The sequence below is a fragment of the Panulirus ornatus genome, chromosome 10, assembly GCF_036320965.1.
Source record: "Panulirus ornatus isolate Po-2019 chromosome 10, ASM3632096v1, whole genome shotgun sequence".
Taxonomy (NCBI): domain Eukaryota; kingdom Metazoa; phylum Arthropoda; class Malacostraca; order Decapoda; family Palinuridae; genus Panulirus; species Panulirus ornatus.
Window position 1 is genome coordinate 22,559,940 of NC_092233.1, and position 12,483 is coordinate 22,572,422.

The 12,483-nt window shown below is 44.5% G+C and overlaps 1 protein-coding gene across 3 annotated transcripts in view; it reads right to left on the reverse strand.

The window, feature by feature from the left end:
- LOC139750827 (transcription factor AP-2-epsilon-like) overlaps nucleotides 1-12,483 on the reverse strand; it is a 313,622-nt gene that overhangs the window by 160,939 nt on the left and 140,200 nt on the right. For 2 of the 3 annotated variants that reach the window (XM_071665598.1, XM_071665599.1), the window contains exons 3-4: nucleotides 7,359-7,481; nucleotides 5,813-5,944 (exon numbers count right to left, since the gene is read on the reverse strand). In XM_071665598.1, coding sequence (XP_071521699.1) covers nucleotides 5,813-5,944; nucleotides 7,359-7,481 — 255 coding nt within the window. Of the gene's footprint in view, nucleotides 1-5,812; nucleotides 5,945-7,349; nucleotides 7,482-12,483 lie in introns of all 3 variants that reach the window. The other variant, XM_071665597.1, reaches the window with a different exon arrangement.

The following is a 12,483-nucleotide window of genomic DNA, read 5'->3' on the forward strand; positions in this document are numbered from 1 at the left end:
GAGGAGAGAGAGAGAGAGAGAGAGAGAGTGGGGCAGACAAAGGGCGAGAGAGAGGCGGCGGAAGGCGACACTGCCACTGATAATGGCTCTCTGGCTGCCACGGAGTGCCAGGGCAGAGATATAGCGTTGACACGTGCGGCCCTGAGACGCTACGTTAAGGAATGTAGCGTTGAAAAGACGCACCGCTGGGGAAACATAGCGCTGACATGTGCGGCCCTGCAACGCTACGTTGAGGAATGAACATCGAGATGATGCACCGTCAAGGAAACATAACACTGATAAGTGCGCCCTGAGACGCTACGTTGAGGGATATAGCTTTGAGAAGACGCACTGTTGAGGAGACGTAGCGTTGAGGAGTACAGCGTTGAGAAAACGTACCGACAAAGGAGTATTGCGCTGACAAGCGCGGCCATGAGACGCCGCGTTGAGGAATGGAGCGTTGAGGAGACGCACTGTTGAGGAGCCATACCGCTGACACGTATGGTCTCGAGATGCAACAACTCAGCGGAGTACAACGCTAACACGCACAGTCTTGTGATGATACTTTGAGCAGTAGAGAGTTGAGGCGAAGCGTTGAGAAGACGCACCGATGAGGAGCATGGCGTCGTCACGCGCAGCCATGAGATGCTACGCTGAGGAGTAGAGCAATGACACGCGCGGCCTCGAGACGCAACCATGAGCATAACCGTGACGCTCACGTCCTCGAGACACACCATTGAGGAGTGCAGCGTTGACACGTTCAGCCTCCAGACGCAACTCTGCGGAACACAGCGTTGCCAGTAGAGGCACAGCGGCACCGCAAGTGTGACATAATATCTGCGAGACGTAGCGTTGTCAGAGGTGAGACTTAAGGCGCCGAGACATAGGGCTGACGCAGGTAAGACTATCTAGCGCGCAGACGAACGATGCTTTAGGTGGGACTTATAACGCCGAGACGAGTCACCGTAGGTGAGACTTATAACATCGAAACTTAGCGATGAAGTAAGATTTATAGCACCGAGACGTAGCGATGATACCGCCCAGACAGCGTTGCCACCGGGGGAATTATATCACCGAGACATAGCGCTGACACAACTGAGACTTACAAGCGCCCGAAAAAAGCGCTGCTACAGGTGAAGCTTATATCGTCTAGACATAATCTTGTTATAAGTAAGAGTTTTGGCGCTGTGACAGCGTTGGTAAATGTGAAACATACAGTAGTGCCGAGACGTAGCGTTACCACAGGTGAGGCTCACAACACCAAGACAGCGTTGCCACTGATGGAATTTATAGCGCAGAGACACAGCGCTAACACCGGCGAGACTAGAGCACCAAAGACTTACGTCACCACAGATAAGAAAGCAATTGACATAGTCGGTCTGCAGCCGAGTACCGCGAGGACAGGACTACATACGAGGACACGACTACATACAAGCAAATAAAAAGAAAGAAAACAAAATTTCCCCCTTTATTTTCAAAGCACTTGCGGCGGTCGGGAGAGGACGGGCCTCCATATCACCACCCGCTCAGCATTTCAGAGAACCTAGTCCCGTCCTGAAGAGTTCAAAGCCAATATACAACTGCAAAGTACCCATGCAAACAAGGCACATCTCAAGGTAAACAATTAAACATGAAACAATAATGTACATAATCATTAACGAAATACTCTCTCAATTAAATACTAACGCAACCAATTAGAGAGTGCTTTAAACCAATTCCACAGCACCTTATCCAATTAATCTTGCATCAAAGATCCCCTCCTCTCCCACAACCTCTCTCCTCCTCCTCTCCCCTCACCGCTCCCTCTCCCCTCGCCTGCTCTCCCCAGCCCCTCACTGTTTATCTGCCCCACCAAGACGCCGCCAAAGAACCAGTGAGAGTCATTATTCCCGCTTTTGTTTTCCTCGCCCTACACCAGTCAACCGACACCCACCTTGCAACACGCACGCATGCAACACGCGCAACCAGCTGGGGAAAACAATCTCTATGCCGCAGCGCCGTTGGTGTGAATCTGACCGACAGGTGCAGCGCGGCATTGAGGTCCGTTACAGGTTGTCACACGGGCCTATTTAAACGATGTGCAACACCGCGACGCGCAAGTAGCTCAGCGGAGCCCGGGGAGGGTGCGTCCCGCGGGACGAGCCACCGTTGGCTGGATCCAAACAAACCCTAATTACTTACCTAACTTAATAACTAACTCGCCAACCTACTGACCAATCTACCTACCTAACTTACAGCTATAGTGATGTCTAACTAGCAGCCAAATTTTGGGAAGTTAAACACCTTGCGAATAACGGCACGAGCCCTTGACCTCAACGCTTCGGCCCTTGAGCATGACGATGCGACCCTTGTGCATGACGGTACGGCGTTTGGGCATGACGGTAAGGCCTCTGGGCATGATGACTTGGTCTTTGACCCCTACGGGGCAAATCAAACACCGGGTTATCACACTCACCCGTCCATCATACACGGTCGTTCTCAAGGACCGTAGTACCGTCGTGCTCATGAGGTCGGAGTGGCAAGTGACACTTGCGTTCTGTCCCAAGGAGAGCCAGAGGTAACAAAATACTTATTCACTGGACTAGCCTTATGATGAGCCTTGCCGACATAATATCCTAAACTGTTATGGAGGACTGAATGGGAGGAACAAAAACATCAAACCTTCTGGGTGAAAAATACTCTACACAAATACTCACACACTCTACTACACACATTACGCTCTCTCTCTCTCTCTCTCTCTCTCTCTCTCTCTCTCTCTCTCTCTCTCTCTCTCTCTCTCTCTCTCTCTCTCTCTCACACACACACACACAACCATCGCCAGCCATATCACTGAGCTACTCTATCTGCCGTATCGCCCTCCCGTTACAAAATTATGAAAAAAAAAAATAAACCTTGGGACATCTTACTAGTTGTGGGGCAGATATCGACAGGAGGAGCGACGTGGCCCGGTGAAACACTGGGCTCATATCTCTGCCGCCAGACACCTCCCTCCCTCCCTCCATCCCCATCACCACCACCGCCGCCACCCAGCCATCAATGGAATGTTTGCTCTCGTCTGTTCTCTTCATAATGTTCATTTGTTGTTTGTCTAATACATTACGACTTGTACTTCATTACCTGCATTTAGTATCTAAGCATCAATACCATGTTTCTCATTTAAATTGAGAACAGGTGAGTAAATTTCGGTTAATAAATGTACGAGGGTTGCTGCCGCCGTCTCCGCCTTCGAAGCACCTTGGCTGGTACGATAAGCGCCGCCACTCCACACACTCGTAGCGTAAAACATATCACACCCAACAAAAGCTCGCTAGAGACCCCCGGTCCCCCAACCCTTCCCCTCCTCCTCCTCCTCCTTCTCCTCCTCCCCCTCCCAACACGTGGTCTACTCCTCCTCCTCCATTATAACCTTCCGATGTGATTTTTATCAATGAATCAACAATATTGATTCAACGGCTGAGACAATGAGCCGTCTGGCGGTAGTACGACACACGCGACGATACGATAGTTTCCAGTCCCGCGTACGATGCACCCCTTTACTTACTACACTCATGCCTGCAGCGGATGGAATTTTTAATTACAGTAGCATTTTTTCCTGCCGTGGAATTTGATGCGAGGTAATGGGGCAGGAATGCTCTAAATTAGAGAGTTTGGTGTAACTTACGTATGAGGGAATTTGGCTGGGTCTCTGGTGTAAACAGAATGTCGATTCCTTCACATTTGTTCCACGGCAGACTTTTTCTCTTAAGTGTACTTGGCGGAGGTGCAAGAATAAGGTATATACCGAGCGTCAAATTGCTTTTGAAATTTTTTTTTTAGAGTAATTACGCCATACGCATATATATATATATATATATATATATATATATATATATATATATTTTTTTTTTTTGTCGCTGTCTCCCGCGTTTGCGAGGTAGCGCAAGGAAACAGACGAAAGAAATGGCCCAACCCACCCCCATACACATGTATATACATACGTCCACACACGCAAATATACATACCTACACAGCTTTCCATGGTTTACCCCAGACGCTTCACATGCCCTGATTCAATCCACTGACAGCACGTCAATATATATATATATATATATATATATATATATATATATATATATATATATATATATATATATATATATATATGGAACTGGTTTATGATAAATCACAGACTACCGAAGTGTATGTCGAGTATAACAGAAGAGGAACAGGGAGTACCGACACCACATGGGTTCCTGTAGTAGCAAATACTACTACTTGCTTCTCTCTACACCTGCCCACGCCATTCGCAACGAAAAACAGCAAACGATAAAAGTAACAACAACAACAACAACAACAATAATAATAATAATAATAATAATAATAATAATAATAATAATAATAATAATAATAATTTCAGAGCTGCCCATATTATATGAATAAATAGGTTTTGAATATTCAGTGTTCACTACTTAATAGCAGAAGTCACTCAAATTGTTCTTTCTCATTTAAGCCAAAGATCCCGGAAATCCCTGCAGAGATCCCATTCCTGTTGATAGCCAGTTCAAGGATCCGAACCCTATTGAGAGTTAACTTCAATATCCCAGTACCGTAGAGTCTACCGTAGAGCCAAACCCTAATATCCAACTCCAAAAGCTTATAAGCCAAAAGGACCACTAGTCAAAATAACCACAGGTGAAAATGAAAAATAAAAACAGCCAAAAATAGCGATGCATAACCTATGTTAGCTACAATCCCTTCAGACTGCAGTGAAAAAGAAAAAAAAAAATATGTCAGCAAGAAAATACGGATCATAACATCTTCAGTGACCAAGACAGAATACAGACTCTAAGTTTCTGAATTCCGAGGAAAAGACAAACTAATGATTAGAAACATAACTGATAATCTCCTACCTTCAGATAGAATAAAAAATAAAGTACTGTGCCGAGAAAATATTCTCAACAAGAGGTACAAGTCATAAAAAGAGTAAAGGACGGATAATAATAAATCACATTAAATACTGCGTATTTCCTACATGTAAAAATTTCTGGTACAAAATTTATGACACAGACGAAACTTGTTACCACCTTCTTCCGTCAAAACAATGAACGCTCGACTGAAACTCCGAATAAACAGTTTGATAAAGAACTAACGAAACTGTAGCTCTCTTAACCGCTGCGTAAACCCAGTTAAACTTCTGTGTCAACAGTAGAAAAGACATGAGATAATAAAACTAGCTACCTTCGCCCTTCTGTCGGAAGAAAATGGTCCACTAAAATCTTAAATAAACAGGGGACTCCACAACTGCGGCGACCAATCGTTTCTCGCCAATAAGGAGATTCGAAAGCATTCTTCCTTCCCTCCCGAACTATAAAACCAACACACTTACAGAACTAAGACCCATTTCCCCGCAGAGCAATTTGTCAAACGAATACTCCCATCCAATCTAAAAACGACACGCGATAGTCTCCCCTCATGAAAAGTTTCCCTCCCAGATGTACTTAAAGGAACTCTTAGGAAACAATCTACATTTCTCCCACAAGGCAGCCACAAGACTCGCCTAAAAGATGTCACAACTAAGTAACTGCCCTTCTATACGACGCCATGAGTTCTCTCTCACAAGAATTGTTCGAGACGAGTTAGTTCCCCATATCCCTAACTTGAGGGAACTAAATGAACTATTTCTCACTAATCAGACAAAACTAACTTATCCTCACCCTAGAAAAAAACAAGAGAAGTTCAGGTGCTACGGTAACTAAAATAACCCCATCCTTCCCTCCCGCCAACCCATGATGATAAGGTACAAACAGATTCCCGTGACACATCAAGTTAGCAACATAGTTCAACTGGCTACTCACCGGCTCTTCGATGTTGTGGGTATGAATGGTGTTGCTCAGGATGATGTCTTCGTGCCGCGCCGCGCCCATGAGAACGGCGCCCGCCCTGTCCACGCCCGCGTAGCTCCGGTCGTACAGGCCCACCTGCCCGCTCTGCAACACCCACGCCCGTGGTCGTGTGGTTAGTCAGGGGTGCTGCCCAGCCACAGGAACAACACACACACACACACACACACACACACACTTACACATATACAACAGCACCAGGTACTTAATAGTACCAGGTACTCCTGCCCTATGCCAGGCACTTCTGCCCTGGCTTAACAACAGCTATACACCACTAGTTGCTATTATGACACTTTAGAACCCCCAACCCCCGTGAGGACGACGGTATGACCCTTGGGTATGAAGGCGATACCTACCACCTGACCCTAAGATGTTCGTCAAAAGCCGCGTCATCAAACCCAAACGTCGCACCGTCGTGTTCGTGGAGTTGACAATAATAAAGTTTCAGCAGTCCACCATCAGGTTGTGGTTTTCTACAACCAAACCTCCAACTTTTTTTTGGCAACTATATTTCAGATCCTCACACCAAACTTTCACCATAATGACCTAATTCTTAAACCTCCAAATTCTTATTACATTTTTCTTTTCTCGTTCATTCCAAATGTCATTCTATACATCCTACAGTTTTCGACATTGTTTTTAAATCACCCAATCATATTCATATCAATCCATCACAACCTAGACTTTAATTCTCCATCTATCCTTACGGTATCCTTTCCATCAACATTCGTTACAATTATAATCATGAGCAATACTGATGATTCTTCAACCTTAACAGTGAATGTCTTCATATTCATGAATTTCATCTCAGAAAGTGTATGCTGAACACAAGGTTATCACAATTACAGTGCGAGAGGTTTGCCTCTGGCTCCCCGCCATGCGCCACCACCACCACCACCACCACAGTTCGCGTGAATTTGATGCAGGTCAGGGATTTACGTCTCCTCAACTCCCTCCGACCGCGAAACTTTTTTAATGACATTTTCTTTGCTGTGGTTACCATTCTTCTGGCAATAACGGACGTGCTGATCACCGATCAAGTCGATATATCCAAAATACATTATTATTATCAGTCTATCTGAAATTTTTTGAAGCCAGTTCACTGGAGAAAATATTAAGTTCTGAGCCGCGCAGGTTAATCATGAAATGATCTGAAACTCAGACTATTAAGTGACAAGAATAACTTTATCTGGTCTGGAAATCAGTTGTAAATTGACTTATTGCAGTGCACCAAAATGCACTGATTTATTTGATGCTAATTATTTCAAAGTGACAAAACTCTTAACTGAAGACCTTCCACAACCGTACGTGTGGATTGAGGAGCGTGGTGGAGCTGGCGGTCAGGAAAGAGAGAGAGAAGAGAGAGAGAGAGAGAGAGAGAGAGAGAGAGAGAGAGAGAGAGAGAGAGAGAGAGAGAGAGAGAGAGAGAGAGAGAGAGAGAGAGAGAGGTTAACCTGCTTGCAGAAGAACAGAACCTGCCGCAGGCCCTTACACTACTTACGACGTGGAGTGGGTCTTCCCTCCGCGGCACCTCGTGTCTGTTCTGCAGCGTCGCCGAGGTGTAGGTGGTGTAGTTGGCGGGCAGGGAGTGGAGCTGGTAGGGGTCTGCGGCCGGGTGGTGTGTCTGCAATCAAAGAAGACTCGTAGTTAGTGGGGAGGCAGAGCAAGGGGAGGAAATGTGACTAGGGTGGAAGGCGGGGTGGAAAAGAGACTGTGGGTGAAGGGGAAGGGAGGAAGGGAGGCGAAGTGCTTCTTTTCTGGGGAAGGATGAGGGTAGTGATATGAAGGTAGTGAGTGTGGCAAGGGCAGGGAAGTCCTCTTGGCTTGACGAGGAGAGACCCAGACAGGGGACGTCAAGGTGTTTTGGAAGGACTCGGGGGAGATGACAGACACAGACGCATAATACAGAAGACACAGGACACATCTCTAGCTGCTGGGTAATGAGAAAGAGATATGAAGTCATGACTGATGCCCAGGAGGGAATGGTGGAAGAAGCTGGCGGAAATGAGGTCGGTGTAGGCTGAATATTCCCCAGATATGCTGCTGCCTCAGGAGATACATTAAGCCAGTTTGTTGTGCCCCCTTTCCCCAGCAATATGAGGGCAATTTTGCTAATTGCTGTGTATGTGGCAGATGTTTCTGGTATCTTAACTAATCATGTTTACTCCTTTGAGCAATGCGAGTAGATCCTTGCTCTGGGCGGCAAGACCCTCGACCACACCACCACTGGGTAAAACCAGACCTGATCCTTAAGGGTCAAAAGGAGGGCAAGCCATCACATCTAAAGGATTCTCCCCTTCGTAGCTCAGTATCGCCCCAACCGTGGTCCAGGTCAGTGCCGCCGTGCTCAAGGGTTTTAGAAACTTATGGGGCCGCAGTCAAAGGGTTCACTCGCGACCGTGGAATGAGATGGTCAAGATTGTGAATGTTTGGAGTAAATAATGGGGTCGCTGACGCAGATCATCATTAGCAGAAAAAGTGTGATTAACGAGAAGCTAACTCTCTCCAGGAAATGAGGCACCATTTCAGTGATAAGCTGTTCCACGCTAAAACAAGTCTTATATGATGAAATACTTGGAGTACTTTTATTCTGCGAGATATACAGTCTGATCATACGCCTCCAGGCGAAGAATATAACAGAGACGGGTACCAGCCACGGCTGATAACGGGTACCAGCCAGGCCGATAACGGGTACCAGCCACGGCCGATAACAAAATGTCCAAGAAAATAACTCTGTCCTCCCATACAACCGAGAACTTCGTGAAGGGCCTCGTTAAAGCTGTGAACATCTGGACCAAGACGGACCCATATGACTGTCACAGTACAACATGCAGCCGCCAGCACAAGCTAAAGGAGACCATGCCCCTGAGTGGACCAGAAAATAAGTACCTTAGTGGTCTCTCGTGGGAGGCAAGGTTACTGTGACTAAGAACAGTTGACGCTCTCAAGGTAATGATGTGAGACATGCGGAGGAGGGCAGGGAGGCTCCACGTGACGCGGGGAGAACACAAGGACGGAGGGACGGACGGGCGTAAATGTGAGGAACGTGATTCTGAAGGGAATATGAAGGGGTCTGAAAATGTGAAGAACATGCAAGGGACAACGCTGTGAGAACCGTAATGCTAGACCATGAGGGATAGAATGATGTGAGGGACAATCATGAGAGAGTATCATGAGGGACAATTATGAGAGAATATCATGTGATACACAATATAATGGGAACAACACGATGGGATAAACAGCAACGCAAGAACATCACAGTGAGGCCCAACACGATAATGAGAAACAAGAATATGAGGAACATCATGAGGTCCAACATAATAACAGGAACAAAACAGTGTAAGGAACAGTATGACGCACATCCCGGCCAGACCTCACATGAGGTGCCGAAAATTACATGATAAACAAGATGTGAAAAACACTCTCATATAAGAAACAAGATGTGATTACGATGATTACATATATATATATATATATATATATATATATATATATATATATATATATATATATACATAAAAGATGTGAAAATCATTCTCATATAAGAATCAAGACGTGAAGAACATGATGCTATCTATCTATCTATCTATCTATCTATCTATCTATCTATCTATCTATCTATCTATCTTTCTATCTATATACATATACAAGTGTGAGAATCACTTGTCATTTAAAAATAAAGATTTGGAGAAAATGATGCGATAACTTAGAAGAGGAAATCGCCACGATAAAAGGGACATTATGTTGGAAGCTATCAAAATGCGACGACCATAATACACGGGGTGGTGTTTTTATCCTGCTACTAATGAAGGGGGTTGGGGTTGGAGGGGGGGACGTGATTTGCATAAGTCCAATACATGAACTGGAGACGACACCATATGAGGACGAGAAGGGCGTAAAACAAGAGGGCACTGTCAAACTCCGTACTAAAATCACCACTTTGATTGGGTGTAGGTTTACCAATCTCATTAATCATAGAGGAGCGATCGTGTCTAATATATATATATATATATATATATATATATATATATATATATATATATATATATATATATATATCTCACTTGGGATAGGAGATAAAGAATACTTCCCACGTATTCCCTGCGTGTCGTAAAAGGCGACTAAAAGGGGAGGGTTCGGGGGGCTGGAAATCCTCCCCTCCAGTTCTTACTTTTCCAAAAGAGGGAACAGAGAAGGGGCCCAGGTGAGGATATTCACTCAAGGGCCCAGTCCTCTGTTCTCAACGCTACCTCGCTAATGCGGGAAATGGCGAATAGTATGAAAGAAAGAAAGTAAAATATATATATATATATATACATATATATATATATATATATGTATATATATATATATATATATATATATATATATATATATATATATATATATATATATATATATATATACATATATATATATCTCACTTGGGATAGGAGATAAAGAATACTTCCCACGTATTCCCTGCGTGTCGTGAAAGGCGACTAAAAGGGGAGGGAGCGGGGGGCTGGAAATCCTCCCCTCCAGTTCTTACTTTTCCAAAAGATGGAATAGAGAAGGGGGCCAAGTGAGGATATTCCCTCTTAGGTTCAATCCTTTGTTGCTAATGCTAAGTCGCTATGGAGGGAAATGGCAAATATGTACGGAAAAAAAAAAAAAAAAAAAAAAAAAAAAAATATATATATATATATATATATATATATATATATATATATATATATATATATATATATATATTGTTTATCATAAACGAACGTGCAATACGCGCTATATGTCCAATGCCTGATGCAATTAATATTTCTTTATACCTTTAATGTGTTGCCGATACACTGAATTTCCATTCCTGTTCTGCAAGACATTGAATGATGTGACGATCGGGGGTCAGGTGGCGGCAGCGACTCCTGTGAAAGGCTTCGTCAGACCTCACAGGGAAAGACCTCAATACACGAGTAAAATGTCGCGCATATACGTATCTAGCCTTCTGGTTCTGCCTCTCCGATGAGACAACCGTTGAACGATGATCGTGTTCACAGTAATCACCGGAAGGCACAAACATTAAACCAGAGACCTCGGAAAGATATGAATGTAGAAGCCTCAAAGAGCCACCTCTTCCAAAAGACGGGGGAAATCGAGTACAGAAGGCTGAGACCTATGGTTATCTATCTGTATATTCATCTGATTACAAAAATGGAAGGACACAGATACGGAAATAGAATCGAATACCAAAGTTATAAACTAAATATACATCACGAAAATGAAAGAATAACATGAAACAGAAAGACAAAACTAAAACTTAAAAAACTATATACAGAAATAGATACTGTTCAACGACCGGAGGCAAATCCAAGACTCGAAACCAAAGAAATAAAAAGTTTGTGAAGATATTCTCCTTGAGGCTGAATGACCAGCTCCTTCCATGAGCAAGACTCGTTTCACGGAGGTCGTCGGCTTTATAAAGACCTCACCCCTTCACAGACTCGCAGTTCCCATCACACTACCTGGATTCTTGACTAGCAGATCAGCGACGTTGTTAGCTCCTGCCCGCTGATTGGGCCGACCAGCATCCCGCCTCCTAAGACTGGCGATCATAAAGCAATCCAAATCTAATTTCTTCTGAAAACAATCCATTACTCTGTCTTAGATCTACGGGGTAATCCTGTATTGCAGGTCAATATCGGGATTCATATCAAGAAAAACCAACTGCACTCACTAATATGCATCCGCAGATACAGATCTTTTTTCTTTTCCTTTTTCGTGCCGGCCCACCGTTTCTCGCGTCAACGAGGTAGCGCCAGGAACAGACGATGAAAGGACGCACTCGCCGTCGTCCATTCTCTAGCTGTTATGTGCAATGCACCGAAACCGCAGCCCCCCCAGGCCCCACACACCCTTCCATGGTTTCCCAAGGTCGTTTCACATGCTCTGGTTCAGTACACTAACACCGCGTCGCCCCCTGTATATCATATCGTTCCAATTCACTATATCCCGTGCGTTACCGAACTCCGCCTGCTTGTGGCTATGCAACGTGTGAAAAGTCACCTTCTGCAAAACTTTATCATCGAAGTACCATCTCGTCCAAGGATTCACTCCAAAGACATCCATCCTTTCCCCACATTCTCCAAGGATTCTTGTCGTCCTAAGGCTGTACCACACTCAGTTGCAGATATAGGTAGACTCATTTGAGGCAAAAATGTCTTTGACAAGACTGAACTCTGGTCTCGTCAAAGAACTTATCAATCCAAAGGAGTCTACATTTCCATGCTACTGGAAGTACTGCAGCCTTGATCTCCAGGAGCCTTTAGTAAGGCCATGGGTAATACTGGGATATTGGACGATCCCTAACTGCCATCAGCGATTGCCACCGCGGATATAAGACTGATGTCATCGAAGCCTTTCTCTACAACGAGATCACAAGACATCCTCCAACTGGGATTTATTTTCACAACGAAACCCAAAGTCTAAAAGAGGCCCTCACCAACAATAGATTTTGTAACACAGAAATTCAGTTATAAGCCGTGTAATACAAAAAGCCAAACTGAAACCAAGCACAACATCAACTGTAACCAGAGTTCAATCAGCTTAAAGAACAGATAATAGGAAGTATATCTCGGAGCATCATATTCAGCAAC